The following is a 21,115-nucleotide window of genomic DNA, read 5'->3' as shown; positions in this document are numbered from 1 at the left end:
CAGCATTCAAACAGGTATATATATACTAATTAGCTGTGTGCAAATTTAAATGCTTATATTATCTGGAAAATAAAGTTATGCAAAATAACTCGTAATGCCAAAGAAAATAATAAATAAAAAAACGATTTTTTTAAAACTCTGATCAGAGAAAAAACTTCGATTTTGAAAGTTTTGAGAATTATTTATTTATAAAGGTATTACACTGTATAAATAACATATATCATTTATTTCTCTTTGCTCCAAAAAGATTTTTCAACTCTTCTACCGTGTGATCTGGAGAAGTAAAAGAAATGTTAGCAAATCCATCTTTAGCACACTTAAAACGATTATCATTTATTAGATAAACATTGATAGCAGATAACCAAATACCAAGAGACACATCCTCTCCCTACAAATATCAAAGCAAAGTAAAATTAGATAAGTGAACCAAAGGATCCACATTCAGAGCTTATGTCTTGTAAATAATTTGAGAAGAATAATAAGGTCATTTTTTTTGGAAATAACTGTTTAAAAAAGCAAAACCTTAAACTATGTCAAACTAAAAAATTGTATTAAAAGAAGAAAAATTTTGAATAACTTAACTGATAAATCTTGAGATAAAACTTGTTATTAGATATCCAATCAACAATATCTTTTGACAACAGATATCCAGATCCACAGGGAAATGGTGGATAGGTCAATGACACAAAATCTCGCTCAGCCCACTTCCCATGCTGATCCAAAGCAAAGTTCTGTCTGAAACTTAAAAATGTAATAATTTTTTTAACAAGATTTTTTTAATTTTTGATTTTGATAGATTTTAAGTATTACATAATTTTACCTTCCGATTACAACATTGTTCTTGCCATTTCTTAAGGTATCTTGGAGCATCTTTAAAATTGAAAGTGTGATTTTTTATGATAAAAAATAAATAAAACAGCAAACTAATTCAAGAGTTAACATTCAAAAGGGTCCACCTGTAAAATTGCTGTTACATTAATGAAGCAATCGTCATCAGTTTTTAAAACAAAATGAAATTCTTTTGTTGACAACCTAAAAAATGTAATTCAAGGAATTTTTAATTGAAATGATTGTTTTTACCATTGCTTAACACTGTAACACAGTAACACTGCATGCACAAATTTATTTTCAAAACCTATCACCACAAAAGAAAAAGCTGTTATGACCTAAATGAATAAACAGTAATGCCATGAAATTTTTTAAAATTTATGTTAAGTAAAAACTTATTCAAAGTTTCATTATTATGATGTTCAAAACAGAGATTAAATATTCTATTGCAAACATAATTGGAAAATCAAAAAAAAGGCACAAACAAAAGTTTTTCAGGCAAACTTAACAAATGCATAGTTGATGCATAGTTACATAGTGAATTTGAACCAACCAAGAATAAAACTCCAACATTTTCATTGGTAGCATGCGATAACTTTCAACCACATCAACAAACAAGATATCCCTATGTTCCAAATACTCTGTTTGCAATTCTCTTTCTTCTTCCTGCATTTTCTCTCCATATGTTCTATATCGCTTGATCTGCTCAAGACCACTTTCATCTGTTTCATTTATATCTATAACATCACCCACACATACAAAAATATTATTATATCTTTTAATCAAGATCTTTCAATAAGTACACAAATACAATAAAATAATATAAAATAGTTTTAGATTGTTAGCGATATTGAATATAGAACAAACCATATGAAGAATATTTAAAGGAAGGTCCAGCAATAAAGCAAGAAGTGTTATAATAATGGTTTTGAAATCCAGGGAAAATTTTATCAGTTGCACATTCACTGCGGTAAAGCTAAACAATGAAAAAACAACATTTAACTCTAGTAAAAAATTTCAGTAATAAAAAATAGACTTAACAAAACTTTTATTTATATATATATATTAGTGTGATAACAAAAAAACTTTTTTTATGAAACCACTTGCAATCAAGGAAAGTTTATGAGTAATTAAAGAATATAAATTGAATTTTTTTTTAAAAAAACGACATGTGTTTTTTGCTTTATTCAAAAGAGTATTAGTAATAACTAAGCAACTTTTATTAACAAATAAGATACAGAACAGCTAGCAATATGTCCAAAATGTACAAAAAATGTTTAAAAAATAGTTTTTGCTATGAACTTCAGGTTCAAAAATTCAATTTTTCTTGATTTCGCATGAAGTTCCTCCATCAGTTTTACAGCACGTTCAGCAATTTGGTTAGATCTGGGAATGTCAATTAATGACTCTTCGACTGACCAATGTGTCTTCAAACACTTAACTGCTTTCTTGCATTTTATCTTCATGAGTGACGTAAACAGTTCATTGAATGACGCTTCATTGTAGTGTTGCGAATGGAACCAAGCATTTGCCCATTCGTAGCAGATGAAGTCGCATGCTGGAGTGAGGATATTGCACCACTCTGGTATCAGTAATAATGCTATAACAGCATATATCGCACGTGAGTTCCACCTAGCCTGGTGTAAATTTGGGAGTTTCTTCCAGCTGATTATAGGCCAACGTGAAGTTGTTTTGTAATGACGATATGCCTGACATAGTTCAAATAAGAACTTAAAATCATCTCGCCATCCAGGGTTCTCGCCTGTGTTAACATCATCTGTAGCAACGAGGTGGTAATCAGCCTGAAGAGAGACATAGTTTTCTGTTAATTTGTTAATGAAGGAATAGTTGAGTTCTGGTTTGGTTGTTGGCTCTTGAATAAGAAAATCCATGACATGCTTCAGAAGGAGTTCAAGCACATGGTGCTGACAGCCAATATATTGTGGCTTCTGAAACCCCTTGCTCAAGACATCATCCTGTATGAGCTTTACAATCCCATGCAAACGACCAGTATTTACTGCGGTCGTGTCGCAGATTATCATGCGAATATTTTCCCAAGCATCGTATTCATCAATTAGCTGATGAAGTTCCTTGTGAATGGCCGCGGCAGAACCACTCTCACATTTAAGAATACCGAGTTTGATTTCGGTTGTAAAATTTTTCAGCAGAACAACTTGATACTCTTCCCCTTGCATTCTTTTACCATCAAACTGGAGACAATAGGGATCATTGCTTTGAAGTTTTTGAACAATTTTGGTTTTCATTTTCTGTCCTTCAGAGATTACTCGTTTCCAGACACCCGCCTGACTTGGAACCGGCACATCATGACCATGTTCAGTAATGGTTGCAAGAACGTCATGTGCTTTATGTGTAGAAATGTTGTTTTTCAGTACTAGTAAACCCACTGTTGTAGTGCTTGATCTTTGGTATTTTGGTTTGCATTCAGGAGAAGATGACGTGGAAGAAGAGGTTGGCGACTCGGGTGAAGAATCAGAGGTTTCAGAATCCAAAGATTCTGAGTCACTTTCATGTGTTTGTGTGGGTTGGGATTGAGAAGAGCTGGCTTGAGGTTGATTTGTTGATAGTCGGATTTGTTTTCTTGGGTGGATTGATTCCAAAGGGGCTTGTTTGATCATTGAATAACCAATCTTTCCTCCACTCTCAGCTTGCCTCTGGTAGAGCTCTTTATCCTCCGTGCTTTTCCATTCTCCATTAACGTTAGTGACATCAAATAACTGAGAAAGTGTTGCAGTGAATTTATCAGACAGTTTCTTTTTGTTTTTGTCATATAGATCAATCAGATTATTGAGCTTCTTTCTGATGAGTGTGCTGGATAATAGTGGAAAGTCTAGAATTTCCCTCCAGAGCAATTCTATATCCGTAATCATAATTTTGATTCAATTCAGTCGCCGTTTTTTGCTGTTGAACAGAAAAGTGAAGTTTCCAAGAATTTGACGGTTTGTCGGCATCCGTGTGAGATTGGTTAGCTTTTCAACAGATGGAATACTTGGATCTCTTTTATGTTTAGAAAAAGAGGGTAGATTCTTCATCCAAATATACCTGTTTGACTTTACACTGTTGCTGGAATTTCTATAAGACATTTTATTGACAATCTTGCACTGAAAACAAAAATATTCAAACGAGTTCACACTTCACACGGTATAGCAAAATACCGTGTGAAGTGTGTAAGTGAATATATTCAAAACAAAGATAATAAACAACATCTATCAACAAACTACTAAACTAACAACCATCTCTAAATGTCTAGTTTATAAACAAATGGAAACAGCTGACTGGAATGTGCTTAAAAGCAGTATAGAACGTCATATAAAAAGTCAGTGTGAAATTGAAACCGATAGTCAAACTGTGCAATGTGCGCACAAAAAAAAATAAAAAGGTGGGGGAACTTTTTTCAATTTTTTTAAAAACTGATGTTGCTACTGTCATCTACCTACAATTGTTCCTCTAATGTAAAGGGTTTCAGTTTCGTAATGAAAAATAATGATAATAGTTATTACCCCAATATATATATATATATATATATATATATATATATATATATATATATATATATATATATATATATATATATATATATATATATATATATACATATATAAGTTTTATATAACATTTTAAATTAATTAAAAACCTTTTTATACATAATCAAACCACCACCACTATCAACTATACAATCAGCATTTCCTAAAATTGGATCATCTCTTGAAACACCTTGCACAACAAGTGAACCATAAAAACCCTGAAATTTTCAATTTAAAGCATCAAGAAATAAAAGTAAGAGAGAACATTTTTGAGATTCTTTTTTTACCTCAGTCAATCAAAGTTTAAAAATGAATAAATAATCAAAGGCAGAAAATCAACAAGGTTTTAGAAGACATAATTTTTTACACTAGGTCATTAATTGCTGATTAAACAAAAGCTAAAAGCTTTTTTAAATTCCAAAGTTATTTTAGAAATATGAAAAATCTAGGAACTGACTTTTGGTAAAATATACTTCTTAGTTGGTTTATAGCGATAGAACCCATCTTTTTCACCAGAACTAAATGACATGAAGGCAGCCTCAGTGACAACATCCTATAGCAATTAATTAAAATTTTTAACTTTCAAGCAAAAAGATCTTTCTTACTGGTATACTTTTAACTGGTATTTCTAAAGTAAAAAAAAAAAAAGCAAACTGCAAATGAGAACTTTGAATTGAGAATTACAAAATTAATTTCTTTCATTTGCAACATTTTACATTTTAATTAAAAGTCCACAGCATAAAATATGAAGTCAAAAATCATAAATGTTAAAATTGTAAATGGTTAAAAAAACTTGTTGAAAAAGTTTTAAGACTTAAAAATATTTTTGTAATATGATTAATTACCTTGGTAGCATAGTTATATAAAATAACTTTAAGCAATCCTTTAATGCCATTTTGATCATGGTCATATACACCTAGCTCATGTATAATAATTGGATGATTGACCTAAAATACAAGAGTAAGAAATACTAAGACAAAAGCACATTGTGATCAATAGCATAATCAGAAAACCCTCAAGAAGTAAGAAGTACAAGTTTTATTGTTTGAACATTGACAGAGCTCAAGCAGAGAATTGCCAATTTCATTTAAACATACAAAATGCGAAGAATTAGGGAGTTTTATAAAAGAGAATTTGGCAATATTACTAAAAAATTATTAGTTTATATAATACAGTAGAATCCCGTTAACTCGGACTCTGAAGGGGTATATATTTTTTGTCCGACTTAGCGAATGTCTGAATTAAGCAAAGCTCTCGTTAAGTCGGACTCTTTGAAAATGTCAGACTTATTGAGATTTTGAGACTTATCAAATGTTCCTCGATATATAAATATTATATGCATATATATTGAACAATATAATCTTATGTGAAATATATATTTTTATATATATAATATCTACTATAAACGAAAAAAATCCAAAATTGATGTTCGTTCCACTAACTCGCACAATTCTTCTTCAAACAGCTTTGATGCATTCAAAGCTATTTGAAACGACGCAAAAGTAATTAATTTTCGAACGTTCTAAGTTTTGAATTTTAATCAATATTTTTAAATTTTTAATGTAATAGTTAATAACAAATAGAATTTAATTGAAGCTTAACTAAATCGAAAGCTCTCTGTGAAAATGTTCAGTTACGTTTAATTATATTTGACGCAAAAGTATTTTATTTTCGAGCGTTTAGAGTTTGGAATTTTGATTGAAGTATCGGAAGTTTTGTTATTACACGCACTTATATGCAAATTCAAAATAAAAGTCCTAGTTAAGCGAAGTTTTTTGCCGAAGGGACCCCAAAAAACAGTACTAGTTAGCGAATGGTCCGACTTAACCAAGGTACAACTTAAGCAGATGATTTTACAGTAAGTTGACAGAGAATGTGCAAGGGGAATTGAAATTCCATCCAACTTAATAAAAGTCCGACTAATCCAGGGTCCGAGTTAATGGGATTCAACTGTATTAATTTTCATATTAAATCTGAAGAGGTGTTTTTGTTTCCATATTTCAAATTTTCATCAACAATAATTTCTTGAAATCTTTTTCAAATACAAAATAAGAATAGAAAAACACAACAACAACAAGAAACAGCACAAAACAGTTTATAAAACTTTATAGTTTAAACTTATTACAAATCAGTCACCTAAAAATTTATTATTATAAGGAGGGAGAACTAAATTAAAAACAACGATCAGAAAAGGCATACACAAGATGACTCGTCAACTCTTCCTATAAATAAATGATAAAGCAAAAAGAATGGAGTTAAAAACAACAACTGAGAAAAGACTTACACACTGATAATTATTCAACCTGCCATATAAATAAATGATAAGAAGAAACGTTAAAAAAATAACTGGGAAAGACAAAAACACAAAGACTGGTAAACGATAAAGTGAAAAGAAGAAAAGTTAAAAACAACAACCTAGAGAGGACTTACACACGATGATTCATCAACATATCACATAGGTAAATGACAAAATGGAAAGAAGGAAAGTTAAAAACAACTGGGAAAAGATGTAAACATGAAGAATCATCAAATAGATGATGCCATATAAATAAATGATAAATAGGGATTACAAAGGAAAACAACAAAAATTATAAAAGCTCAAAAACTGTTTTACAAGAGTTCTAAAGAGAAGTAAATCAGAGTTTTTAAGAAAATATTTAAGAAGAATTTTAAAGAGAAAGAATTTTTGTGATTGAAAAATATTGGGATACACAAGAAGTTTTATAAGTGAATAAAAGAGAAAAAGAACAAGAAATTTTTGATAATCAGAAGAATGAAGAATTAAATAGAAATCAAAAGAAATACCAATTAAAGAAGAATAACCAGAAGCTTCAAATAAAGAAGAGATATTTGTATAGAAAAAGAAGAACAAAAAGAGGAGTAATTGATAAAAACAGTATCAAACACTACAAATAGAGTAAGAGAAAATTTATATTACATAAACATAATGAACAAAAGAGTACTAACCATTACGCTTTAATAGAATGTTTATTGAGATATATTGTATAATAGAATATACTGAGGACAGTAAACACAACCTTAACCCTTTAATGATTAAACCTTGTCCATTCCTAACCAACTTATCCCAATAACCTTGCCCTTTCCTAACCAAGTACTCCCCAGACCCTCAACCTTGATCCCAACCTACCATATACCTTTCCACATAGACCTAGAGCCCAAAGCTCCCTAATCCCTTACCTCATCACACTACAAACAACTAACAAACATAAACATTAATTATTATTTATTAAAAACGCCTTTCCTCATAACAGGTTGATCTTTTTCCTCATAACATGTTGATCTTTTTCCTTATAACATGTTGAAATATTCTTATTGATTTAAAAAACTCATCAAAACTGAAGCAAACTTGAGGAGATTTGAGGAAGATAAATGGTTTTGAAGGAGTTCACTAAGTTTTCAGGGGGGAAAGGCAATTCTAACAGAAGCTAAATAGATGTTATCATTTTGATGTTGCTAAATGTAAATTTTGAAACCTGATTTATAATTACCAGGTTTAGGCTATTAAAGGGAATACAAAAAGAAAGAAAATGTTAAAAAACAAAATTTTATAACATCTATAAAAACAGAAAATAAGAAAGCTTTCACTCAATGCTGCTCCAAATAACTGCTATTGAAATATTATTTCTTAAAAACAGTAATTTCTTTTAGATCATTTAAGAGCTCAATTTTATTGAAAATTGAATTAAAAAGATGATTTAGGTTACTAAAATTTTGTAAAATTATTAGTAAAACTCATTGACATTTTGAGGATGGAGTTTAACAAGACAATAGATGAACAGCATTTTTTTTTTTTTTTACATTTAAAAAAAATTTACTTATACAGAACAACAAGAAATTATACCTGAAAATCAAGTCCATACTGGCCAGAAATAATCAGATCAAAATTTTTTGGAGTGCTTTGTAAACAATGTGATGTAAATATTTCTATGATGATGCAGTATAAGTAAACAATCAGAAATTTTACATACAACTCTAATCCATACAAATTAATTTTTGTGTTATATCTAAATTATACACTTTTAATGTATTATATACCTTTAAACAATTCATTAAAAAACAAAATAAATATAACAGAGAAAACAAAAATGTGCTCTATGAAATGATTTCTAAGATTCTAGTAACTATATTAATCTGACAGATTGCCAAAATAAAATATAGTGAAGATGTGTGATTAAGCAAAGAGCTCAAATGTTTCCAGTCTTTTCAAATTTTCATTCATGCAAATGAAAGAAGCATTATGAAAAATACTTCTTTTTTTTTTCAATAAAGTGAATACCAAGCCTTAGTTGCTCATGTTTTATTTGTAATACATCATCTCTTTTATCAACTAACGCAAAAGCACCTTTTAAACCATACAGATCTCACAAAGTTACTGTAAGTACAAGGTAACTGCACTTAAAAACAAATATTTTAAGATGTATCACCATGAAAATGTTGTTTCTACTGAAAAAAAGACGAACAACTTTTGTTTTACTTGAGAAATTTTATTAAAGAAGGAAATTTATAACAAAGAATTCACACAAAAAATTTTATCGTTCAAAAAAGTTAAAGGAGACCTTTTACAAAAAAACTCTTACAAAAAAAACTCTTCTCTAATTTTAATCTAAAACTAAATGATTATTTTTTGTTCTAAAATTTTTCATTAAATTTTTTTTACCAGCATTAGCTTTTGAATAAGAATTAGCTTCACATCTGAACTCATCTAACCGATCTTCCACAGGAATGTTACATGGAATCTTGCTTACAATAAACTTTAGTAAAACACTAAAAAAAGTACAAAAAAAAATTAAATCCTCCCCATACTCTTAACCAACCAAAATAATGATAGTTAACCATAATAACCATTAACATTCATATTATTTATACATTATTATTAGCAATAACAATGAAACATGATAAACATAATCCAAACTAATTATAATTAATTATAACTAATCATAAATTACATTTACACTTAATCAAAATAAAAAAATTCTTACTTTGAGATGAGGGCTGCATCTTTAAATTCATTACGGATAATTTTTCTATACTCAAAATGATCACGAGAAGACAATACTCCAATTACTAATTCATGGCTACCCCCTATGAGATAATATCTATGCATTTGTGGTACAGCATCACAAATTACTATGCAAATGTATGAATACAGGGAAATTTGGTAAAAAAATATTTACTTTAGAGCTAAACAAAAGTTGAAACACTTGTCTTGTCAAAGGTGTCCTATTTTTACTTTTCGGCCAATGTCTTATTCTAAACTGCATGGTTTTTTTTCACATTAGAAAACATGAAAACATAATATGGTGAGAAGTCAGAAATCCTACTAAACAAACTCAATTTTTATTCTACAAACTCAAGTCTAAGCACTAAATCAAAAATTATTATAGAGAAAAAAATAAAAGGAAAATGGTATACCAAACAACAAGGCATATTTTTGCCAAGCAATCAAAATTGCAACAATTGCAAACAGAGCTGCTACACACCACCTCTTCATTGAGAGCCATATAATGTCTAAGAACTTTTTAGAACCAATAAAGCTATTAATATAATAGAACAATACCTTTCAAATGAAACAGAATTTAAAACTTGAACCATTTTTACAAAATGGGCAAAACAACTTACCATTTAAAACTTTACAATCAGATTATATAAAAAATTTGATCATAAAATTTAAAAGAATCAGTCTTAAAAAAAATCATTAAACTCACAATTAATTAATATCAAGATAAACATTATAAGAAATTTATTTTGTCAAAATAAATAAGTCCATTTGATTCTTGGGTTTTATCAAATAGTGTATATATAGAAATACAAATAAACTTCTTTTGCTAAAAATTATGCCTACTTTGAGTAAATAAGTATTCACAATAAACACTTGACATTTGAAGCAACTAAAAAAATCATCAGATGAAATACTCACTAGGGCCATTAGATCATCAGATGAAATTCTTACTAGGGTCATAGCAAAATAACAAAAAATTCTCTCAAAAACCTTCCTTTTTAATTTGAATTTTACATGAATAATCATTGGTAAATAAATAAATATTCTTGCAATAAAATATTCAAAAGGTTTCATTATTTCAAGTAACCAATCAAACTAAGATTCTAATTAAAAAGAGGGGATCATTATAGTTTTCAAGAAAAAAAACATTTTTTTTTTCTTATTTCTTTTTTATATTACTTTTAGTGATCCTTAGTGATTCCAGTTTCAATTCATCATGATTTCCATTTGAACAAGACGAGCATTAGAATCACCAGGCATACGATATGGTAATAAACCAGCAAAGGTTACCAAAGAACGTGCTTCATTACGTATACTTCTCAAGTACTAAGTAAAATTTTTAAAAATTATTATTTAATTTAATTAATTTGTAAGTAAAAGGTAAAGAAAAATTGGAAAACAAAAGCAAAAATGACTTGATTGTAAACACCATGAACCCTTACAGCATCTTCTTTGTCTTTAGAGACTCCCATAATATTAGCTTGAGATGCCATTCTTAAATTAAATAATTAAGCAATAAAAGCAACTAGGATTTCCTGATATCATTGTTTGATGTAATTATAATCTTTTTAGAAAGTATTTCCACATGGTATTTGGAAAAATATATATATATATATTTATATGTAAATGGAAAAGTCAATTTCTCTAAGAGAATCAGTAGTTATTGTTACAAACTTTTCCTTTGCACTTAAAAAACTAAGGTTTAGAGAAAGTGGGGATAAAGATAGAAAATGTATCAATTCATGAACATGTTATAGAAAGAAATTTCTAAGAAGAGCTGAATGAACAAGTTCATTTCTAGGTAGAACTTCTAGGTAGAATTTCTAGGTAGGAAATGAACTTGTTCATTTCAGCTCTACTTAGAAATTCTGAAATTTTCTCATGGCTGGTACTACAAATCATATTTTCTGACTTTCAATGTGCTCTACCTAATTGAAAACAGCATGATCTACTTTAACTTCACATTTTAACCTAAATGCAATATAATTTCTTTTTTGTACTCACATTTTTTATTACAAAAAATTTGTTTCAAGAAAAGTGTTTCTTAGTATTTAAACATTTTCCATATAAGAACAACTTTGTGGAACTTGCTTTATTAGAGATAGTAATCCTGACAACTGACATAATATGGTTTACATATGACAATATTAATGTACTATTAATGTAATACTGAAGTACACATGTACTAGAGTATTAGATTAATAGCACATTGAGTGTTCAACTTGATTGGTTACATGTGGAAAAGGTAGAATAAATTTTAAGAACACTTTCTGTGAAGTCAACCAAAAACTACTTACTTGCTTTTTTTATATTTACCATATAAAATACTCATAGTGGCTAATAAAACATCAGGCAAGCATTGACGCACCTTTTGAAGTAAAATAAAACAAAAATTATACACTTTATGTAACTAAATAAAACTATGTAACTTAGCAAGACAAAAGAAAGATAAATAAAAAGTGAGTAAAAATAAAAAACTTGATCAAACAATAAAACAAAAGGTTTCAAAGTTTTAAATGTTCTAAAAAACATGAGCATTTGCTGACATTTTATAGGTTTTATGAAAATGGTAAATTTACTAACATTTTTACAATTTTCCACATGTCTAACAACTTGAGGATTGCTTATAACTTTTTGTACACAAAAATTGTAATTGGATGGTATATAATTTATTAAATATCAGAAACATTCATGAATATAAAGATTTTTATAAATATTCATAATATAGTAGCTCAATTAGTAATATTTGAATAAAATCTTTTTAAAAAAGTTGTAAAAACTAAAAAAAAAACTCACTTCATCACTGTATTGCTTAAAAGAAGTAACTTTCTGTTCAACCTCTTCTGGTTTTAATGGTATTAACTTTATCTTCTGGATTGTCTGTAAAGAATTTAAAAAGATACAAAATAAATTATATATACATACGTATATATATATATATATATATATATATATATATATATATATATATATATATATATATATATATATATATATATATATATATATATATTCAAAAAATTACTTTTATGCAAATATTCTATAATTATTCTTCTTAATAAAGATTTTAAGTTCAATTTCATTTTCAAATAATAAAAATTTTATTGTTGATTGTAATACTATTCTATATAATTGTGTTAAAAAAGATTAACTTAATTTGAAAAGATTTATGCAAACATAGACTTTAAACAAGTTCCACCCACCCCTCCACCTATTTATTTAAAAAACTTAATATCCATATAAAATATTTATATTTGCAGAATGTATGATTCAATATCAAATGACAAGCTTGTATTGTCCTTAGAGCATCCCGCCATCAGAAATTGCATAAATGCGTAAATTCCGATGTGAGAAATAGTTTATAAAGGTGACTCCGATGTGATGCGATGGTGAGGAATGGTATCACATCAGAGGTGCAATGTAGCTGAGGCCGATGGGGAGAATTTCACGCACTCTCCGATATATTTCGAGATTTATGCATTATCGTACGATATTTTCACGTAATTTCACAATAAATCATATTTAAAGTGTAAACTTGTAATATTGTGGTATTTCTGATGTATTTATCTATAATTACCACAAACCATCGGAAAATAAAAAGGTTAAGTCACATCGGAGTCACCTTTATAAACTATTTCTCACATCAGAATTTATGCATTTACGCAATTTCCGATGGTGGGATGCTCTAATTGTCTATATCAAATGCCAAGTCATGGGCATGCAAACCTTTTCGAGTCTATGCCAAGATGTTTTGAATCTATGTCAAAAACGATTGGGGTCATATTTCATATTGGAATATTTTCATTGAAAATATTGCATAGGTGCATTTAAACTTTATTTAACTTTTTTCTTAGTAATTTTTTAATTACTTATGTTTAATATATAATATCAGAAAATGTTTTGTGTTTTTTTTATTCATTAATTATTGACTAAGAAAAAAAATTAAATAAGCTAATTGCATTTAAACTTGTAAGAGGCTTTCTAGTTTAAACTTTCTGTGTAAAAAACAATTTTCTCATTTCAGTTAGAATATAAATGTACTTACATCTAATGCTGTATCAAACTGTTGTTCGTGGTATAAATCAAAAAAATACATTAAGTCAATGAGTAGATAAAAAGTTGAACTTCTAGAGCGGCTTCCATTATGTCCTCGAGTCTTATAACGTTCAGCCACAGAGCGTGCTAATATTTGAATTCGCTCACGAGATGATTGAGGACTGTTAGCAAGTGGAACAAGCTTAAGAAGAAATAAAAAAGCTTTTAAACGTCCATTTTTTAAAAGTATTCATGCGAAGTAAAGCTTTAATGTAAATATGAGGTGGAAATTAGCTGAGGTGGAAAAAATGGTTAAAACCTCACAGAGAACAGAAGCACTTGATTACCTGAGAGAGAAGAGTTGTTAACAGTTCAAGAACCTTTTCATGATTCTAAAAACAAAAATTCACATGCACAAAAAAAGATTTTAACTAGCTAATATTTTTCAAACATAAGAAAATAGTGGCTTTCTATTATTTAGTAGTATATTAGAAAATATCAAAGGAGTAAAAAAAAACATACATCTGCTAAATCATAAAGCATTGTTGCATCTTCGAATTGTCCTTTACTCTCAGCATCTTTTGCAACAGTGCTCACAATATTGCTCACATCAAGTTTAAACTTTGAGATACAGCCAGACTAAATAAAAAATCATAATTAAAAGCTATGTAATAAACTAAATTAAATACAAAAATACAAAAATTTGTTAAAAAAATTTTTACATCATTAAAAGTGTTTGCAAAATTTTACAGATCATAAATTTTTGCATGATTATCTGAAAAAATGCTATATAATTAACTTATCAAACAAACATATTGTCACAACATAAGAATAGCAAGTTCAGATAACTCAACTTGTATTTTTATTACTTATTATAAAGTACATACTAATTATATAACTATTATTCTGTTACCAATTACTGAACTATTGACACTATTTATTCAAATATTGGAAACTATTATTTAAAAAGAACCAGTGTAAAACGAACCTTTTTTGTACCATCTGCTTTGATACAACCTAAAATTGTCTCAAACTGAAAAAGAAAATTATAAAAAAAGAAACCTTTAAACTTCATTTAATAATTGAAAATTTAGTTTAAATTTGTAAACAACCCCACATGAAGGAAGTCACAACAAAATGAGGCATAAAGTTCTAAACTAGAAAAAAAAACTCAATATATTTATAAAATGGGACTTTTAAAGCACATATTCCTATTAAACAGAAGGCCCACCTCTCTTGTTTCAAGGGCTAACTCACTAACACAAGATGCAAACAGGTTTTGACCATTAGGTCCAGTGAAACCCCTAAATTAAATAACATTTAAATACTTTCAAAATTTTTGAAATTATTTTTAAATTCTTACAAAAAAATTTGCAAAATTTACAGATAAATGTAGTAAATATATCAAATAAATACCTCAGAAGAAAAAAGTACTCAAGTGCCTCACGAGGATCAGTAATTTCAAATTTACGAGTGTAAATTGTTATTAATCTTGCATAATTCAAACGTTTTAAAGGAACTGCATCTAATGGGTCAACAGATACTATGAGGGAAAAAAAATCAGTTTTACTCAAAACTTTTTACAATGAGCAGAATGTAGATTTTACTAAGGGTAGTATTTTTAAGGTAATTTCTGATTTTCAAAATAAGCAACATTAAGAGTTAACATTATTTTATCTAAAAGGGTAAAGCTTTTTTAAAAAATCAATATTTCATATAAAACTTTTTTTTAAAAAATCAATATTTCATATAAAACTTTTTTTTAAAAAATCAATATTTCATATAAAACTTTATATGGACAAATCCTGCTTACAAAGTTGCATATGAATTAGGTCAGGCAACAAAAGTAGGTTACAGTTTTGCAACACAATAGACAAATGAACAGCATGGCATCGGCAATGGTCAATTCTTGAGAGAAATTCAATACCCTAAATAAATGGTTTAAAAATGTAAAGAAAGTTTCTAACTAAGTTATTAAAATGGAAATTTAAATATCAAAGTGCTTACTGCTTCAAACTGACCAGTGAGAAACAACACTTGACAGTAAAGGTAAGGCTGATCATAAGCCTTGAAATGGTTTTCACCTGAATAAAAAAGTATACATTTTAAAGTTAACATAAGAAAATTCAGTTAAAATGCATAACACATGGTGCATGAAACTTGGGAAGGTTTTACCATAATCTTCAAGCAAAAGTTTCTGAAGATTTTGCAGTGTAACTGACTCTTGATGTTGCAATGAGTCTTCAAATTGTACTTGATTGAGCTTAAGCCAAAGATAATCTTCTGTCTTCTTTATAACTTCAGGATGACTTTCTGTGTTATCACATTGTCCAATAATACAAAACAAAATTCTTTTAAATGGATCTGAACTGGTTCTAATACTTCGCTTGTATTGAAGTCGAAGTTTTGCTTCATTGTTGGGATGTAATCGACAATCAGGACTTGCTAAAAATTCCTTGAGAAAAGTCTTGAAGTCAGAGTACTGGGGAGGTAGAGCTTCTGCTGCTTGTTCTGTAGCTTTCACATCTCCACAGCGCAAACAAAAATAAACTAAAGGCCAAACAGGTACTCCATTTATTGTCCCATCCTCAAACCCTGATAGGTTTGTAGACAATTTAATCTTTAAATAACTCAAAACTAAATTATAAAGTCCAGGCAATCCACCAAGACATGCTTGCTGTAAATTATCAAACACACATTTTTCTATAAAAACTCTATACCGATCTTCCAAAAATTTTTTTGAAGATTTAACAAGCATTGCTTGAAAAATATTGGACTGACGGAATTTTCTTACATTTTGTTCATTTGAAGGAATGTCATTAACCAACTGGTCTAAAAGTAGCCATAGATTTTTAGCATTTTGATCTTCACATTTCTGACCAACTTGCTTAAAAGCATCTAAGAAAGAGCTGTTCTGCTTTTGTATAGTTGTTTCATTACATACAAAAAGTTGACGTGCAAATGACATTTCAAGAGCTGTTAATGAACTTCTCCCTTTTGTAAATATCAATTCTTCAAATCTATTGCTATCCAGTGGAAACAGCATGGTTTCTTTACCAGCAGTCAACAAAGAGTTCAAAATTTTTTGTTTCTCTCTCTCCCATTCATCTTCCAGACTGTTCCAAAAGTTTTTCTCTGCATTCTCAAATGTTTTTCTTTTTGTTTCTTCAATTGTGGCTAAGATAGCATTTTCACGCTCATTTTTAAGGAAACTGTGAACATCAGTTTCCACAATTGGCTCAATTGGTTCAAATGTTTTTGTAGCATCAAGAGATTCCAACCTCTGAGATAATTTAGGGAGTTCAACACCTCTGGAACTTAGAAGTAAGGAACTAAAATGAATAATTTAACATATAATAAAAAACAAACTAAAAAAATTTTTTTAAATTATGTAAAGAATTTTTATTATTGAAACTAGTAGTTCATCAATGTCTTTATGTCATAGATCTCTTTGTCATAGGTCTTATAGGTTGCTTATGTCATAGCCTCAAAACTGTTTTAACTAAAATCTTAACTGTTAATTCTTAGAAAGCATTATATTTTTAAGTTGTTGTGGTGTCCTAAAACATTTGTATTATACATATTGTATAAGTAGACAGGACTAGGAAAAACTAAAGACAGACTGATATCCAGCTCATCCCCTTATCATTTTTGTGTATAAAAATCATTTTTTTCAATATTGACTACAGGTACCTGAAGTAAAGTTTTAGTACATCTTGACACTGAAAAGATAAATAGGCAGATCAAAGAATATACTAGTGATCAATATGACTTATTAAGCAGTGTTTACACAAAGGGAATAATTTTCCTCAAGTTTTTATTTTGTTAAATATTTGGGTGCAAACAAGTTTGGCTGGTTTATAATTCCATAATAGTGTGAATTGTTATATAAACACTAGAACACTGAGTTGTAAAACAAGAAACAATATAAGCTTAAAGGAGTCTTCAATCTATAATAAAATACAAAACTTTAACATTCACAGAGATTTAACTTTTTTTACTTCACAAATACATTAAGCAGTTTTGAGGCCTCTGATAAGTAGATAATAAGACTTATTATTAGATTTGATTGACATTTTTAAGTCTTACACTAGGAAATTAAGAAATACCTAGTTTCATATAATCAATCATCAGAATAGTCTATAAAAAACATTTCAACACTGAATTTAGTAATAAAATAAAAAATGATAAAACAGAAATAATAAAATTGAAATGAGTTATTAAACATTATGTTACACTATGCAATCTCAATGTAATAAAGGATAGTTCTTACGCTTTAACATTTGAGGCTTCATCAAGATTGCCCCATGTTTTAGACAAAAGCCTGTTAGAAGCTTCAGCTAACTGTGGAAAGTTGCGTTCTATTCTTGGTAATTCACTACCAGTTTCCATATCAGCAGTTAGCTGTTCAGCTCGACGTAGAAGATCAGAAAATGAGACGTCCATTTTTTTATTAGTAGCTTGTATCCTATTGGAATAAATTTAAATTTTTTTCATTTAAACTTTTAAATAAAAATTTAGTTTAACATTAACTGTAATATGTTTGTGCAAAAAAAAAATAAATAAATGTAAATAAAAAACATTATTTTGAAGTTAGAAGCAATGGATCTACCTCTGTTATGTTTATTTATTAGTCACCATAAATGTTTATAAATGTTATAGATACCCTACTAAATCACAATTGAGTTTTAACACTTAAAGGAATTTATGATCTGCTGATTTTTTAGATGCTGTATAGTAATATTAATATTATCACCGCAGCATCCAAAATGGCAATAGTTGCCTGTTCTTGGGTTGCTACAGGTGTTATCAAACAAATGTAGATTACAACATCTTAAAAAAACCTAATCTATAAGATTGAGACCATCATCTGTCTTAATCTGTTCAAACCTGTTCTGTCTCAAACATTAGGGGAACCATTATTATAGACATTTTGGACTTAGGACATTACCAAAATGGAGTAGTCCTTCGTAAAACTCTTTCAGAGTTTATATCACCTTCATATTTGGAGCTGAAGAAAAGTTAATGTTAGTTGTCATCAATAAAATTAAGTTAATTTAGAAAATTTTTTGATTTAAATAACCTTTAAATACTGTAAAATTTGTGAATGTGCAAGTGTGTGAGTGTTTATTTGTAATACAAGTATTTCAAAAACAAATTCTTTACAAGAGCTGTTTGAATAAAACACCAGTTGCTATATGTTTACTGAACTTCAAACACAGTTAAATGTAGCAAAGAAACCTTAAATTTTGGTGATAATTCCTCCGATTGGGTTACTTAAATGAAAAGGATGGGAAAGGAAGTAGGCACATATGGTGTATAGTATATTTGTTGACGTTATGTTTTTTTAATTAAACTTACTATAGTAGCGGATGCAAGAAACTCTTTCATATTGATTTAAAAAACAACTATACATATCTAATTATATTAGGTTTATTTGCAATTCTATTAATTCTTAAAAGGTGAGCTACAAATGTTTTATCGATTTTTTTTTTTTTTTTTTTTTGTTTGTTTTTTTGTTTTTACTTTTCATTTTTCATTTTACGGTTAAAAATGATATTATTTCAGCGCGGTAAGTTGTTCTGCAATAGGTCCAAGGTGGTAAGTATTACAGACGGACTGAGAGAAGACAGAAATAAATCTTAATGTACCCTGTATCGTTTTCTAAAGACATTAAAAAGAGAAACAAAATAAGGTTTATTTTTAAGAGGCAAGAGTTGCTGCATAAATGCTGATACAGTCCTAAAAAAAAGTCTGGACTTAATATGTTTACAATAAAGCAAACAATTCTATAACTCGGATACGACATCGTAGATAAGTATATAATGATATTTACTAATCATCGGCACTAATCGAAATTAATTTTTTCAATGTGTCGATAATTTTTAAAAACATTAAATTTTTGTTTGAATTTAAATTAACTTAATACCAAAATATAAAAGTTTTATGAAATATAAAATTGAAATATAAACAATTTAAATAAAAATAAAAATCAATCATTATATTACTTCAAAGTTGTCTACCAAAGAGACTAAAACAATAGCAAATATTATAGCTAATTTTTGTACGTGTTTAAGATCATTTAGTATTGGTGTAAAAATTTTATCAAAAAAAATGGTGCTTATTTAAGAAGATATGCACTTTTACGTTTATTTTTGAAGAACAATGATTTTAACGATACTCTTGATATAGAAATTAAATATCGTCGCGGTCACCGAATCACAATCAAAGTCATTTTTTTCATGCTTTGAGAAAAATTAAAAAAACTAAATAACATCATTATTATTTCCGGTGTTTCACTTTGCTAATTTTTGCTAAAAAATAAAAAAAAAACTAGTTTCTGATTAGTTCATGATTGAGGCATTTGTGTCACAATATAGAAAAATCTATTAACTATAGATTACAACTACTAATTCAAAACCCCCCTAAAATGACTTAGGCGATTATGATTTGATGCTGATACATTGATCTGAACTCTCTTTTTAAACTGTGAGTTATTGTACGTTTCCAACTACAAGTAGGTGGTATTAGATTTTGAAACAAAAATAAAGGTCTTCCAAAAACGAGCTTTTGTGACTTATCCACAGAGAATAAACCAAGGAGATTAAATAAGAAGTCAAGAAGTAAAGAAGAGCTGTGTCCCGCAGCTTCCATGAAACTGCATTCTGAAGGGAACCGGAGTGCAGCATCACTTGTCCTAGACAATTTACGTCATCCGATTACGAAAGCCCACTGTATTAAAAACAGTAATTTACAAGAAAATAACCTTTCTTATTCTCGTGAGGAAAACTTGTCGATATTCTATGAATTAAAACTTGAGGGCATTGCAATTGAGGGGATCTGCTTTGGGGGCATCTGCAATTCGCATAAACTTAAGATACTTGTTTTGTTTTCCTTTATCTCAAATCCTCGATTCCCATAACTAAAAATTTTGTTTTTCTAAGTATTCACAATTGATCTGTGGGACTTGATTTTTTGGGTTTTTACACACTTGTTGCCGACAACGAGTAATATACACGTAAGTTCTTATAATATACACGTAAGTGCTTGTAATATACACGTAAGTGCTAATCCCAAAACTGCTGACACAGGTATACGTATCGCAAAAACAACCGTACCTCAAAAACCGCACTATTGGTTTAAATGACTAAGGATGTGGTAAGAGATTGAAGATACCAGAACTTTCATTATGGTAGCAAATCTTGTGAATAAAAGCGAATGGAATTGCAAATAACGAATACTTATGAATTAAAGTTGTTTTAAAACTTTTTCATGAACCAAAAGTTCAGTTAATCGCAATAAAGTGCAAACTTTACCAAAGAAACGTTGTACTTGTTTTTGTTTTGTAGAAGCCTAAAAGCGTATCAGAGATTAAGTTAGCAAAATATTGCTTTTCTATCACCTATGAATTATGAGTAAATGTAGAAAAAAGCTTTTTTCCGTCAAGGGGTCACTACCATAAAACTCATTCCGATCGGTATTCACGACCATTTCATGTGAAACCAACTGAAATGAGCGGATTGAAACTATAAACATATTTTTTCGTAATTTCCGCTAATTTAAGCGTAAAAACCCGATAAAAATTTACGCGATCTTTGTGTAGCGGAAATCGTAAATCCGATCATTTGAGCTAGCTTTTTTTTTTTTAACAGTTTCTTGTTTTGAAAACTAAAACAGAAATCAAAATCAA

At 28.7% G+C, this 21,115-nt stretch overlaps 2 protein-coding genes across 7 annotated transcripts; both read right to left on the bottom strand.

Moving 5' to 3' along the window:
* Positions 1–160: 160 nt before the first annotated feature.
* LOC145193139 (UDP-GalNAc:beta-1,3-N-acetylgalactosaminyltransferase 2-like) lies at positions 161–10,017 on the bottom strand. 6 transcript variants are annotated; one of them, XR_016447573.1, is made up of 14 exons: positions 9,804–10,015; positions 9,371–9,473; positions 9,049–9,155; positions 8,233–8,315; positions 5,216–5,317; positions 4,976–4,998; positions 4,828–4,888; positions 4,481–4,588; positions 1,696–1,804; positions 1,363–1,565; positions 957–1,032; positions 821–870; positions 583–741; positions 161–388 (listed from the first exon to the last, which is right to left on the bottom strand). XR_016447573.1 is itself a non-coding variant. In XM_090072765.1 (14 exons), exons 1-14 carry the CDS (start codon positions 9,880–9,882, stop codon positions 337–339), a joined length of 1,296 nt encoding a protein of 431 aa, XP_089928891.1. In that variant the 5' UTR covers positions 9,883–10,017; the 3' UTR covers positions 161–336. The 6 variants fall into 6 exon arrangements, 4 of the variants coding, with proteins under 4 accessions (XP_089928891.1, XP_089928890.1, XP_089928892.1 ...); XM_090072765.1 differs by having other exon boundaries at positions 1,382–1,565; positions 9,804–10,017; XM_090072764.1 differs by lacking the exon at positions 4,976–4,998 and having other exon boundaries at positions 1,382–1,565; positions 4,828–4,923; positions 9,804–10,016.
* Positions 10,018–10,367: 350 nt separating this feature from the next.
* On the bottom strand, positions 10,368–17,892 carry LOC145193062 (nuclear pore complex protein Nup93-like). The gene is made up of 14 exons (XM_090072763.1): positions 17,699–17,892; positions 15,601–16,757; positions 15,433–15,509; positions 15,239–15,353; positions 14,842–14,968; positions 14,657–14,729; positions 14,414–14,458; positions 13,948–14,064; positions 13,773–13,817; positions 13,436–13,627; positions 12,187–12,270; positions 11,688–11,758; positions 10,833–10,884; positions 10,368–10,716 (listed from the first exon to the last, which is right to left on the bottom strand). Exons 1-14 carry the CDS (start codon positions 17,869–17,871, stop codon positions 10,597–10,599), a joined length of 2,448 nt encoding a protein of 815 aa, XP_089928889.1. The 5' UTR covers positions 17,872–17,892; the 3' UTR covers positions 10,368–10,596.
* Between the last annotated feature and the right edge of the window lie 3,223 nt (positions 17,893–21,115).

The sequence above is a fragment of the Hydra viridissima genome, unplaced genomic scaffold (genome assembly GCF_058129835.1).
Source record: "Hydra viridissima isolate aposymbiotic clone 2 unplaced genomic scaffold, HvirCarnegie_v1 scaffold_15, whole genome shotgun sequence".
NCBI lineage: Eukaryota > Metazoa > Cnidaria > Hydrozoa > Anthoathecata > Hydridae > Hydra > Hydra viridissima.
Note: the sequence above shows the minus strand (reverse complement) of the source record. Positions and strands in the feature narration are given on the sequence as shown.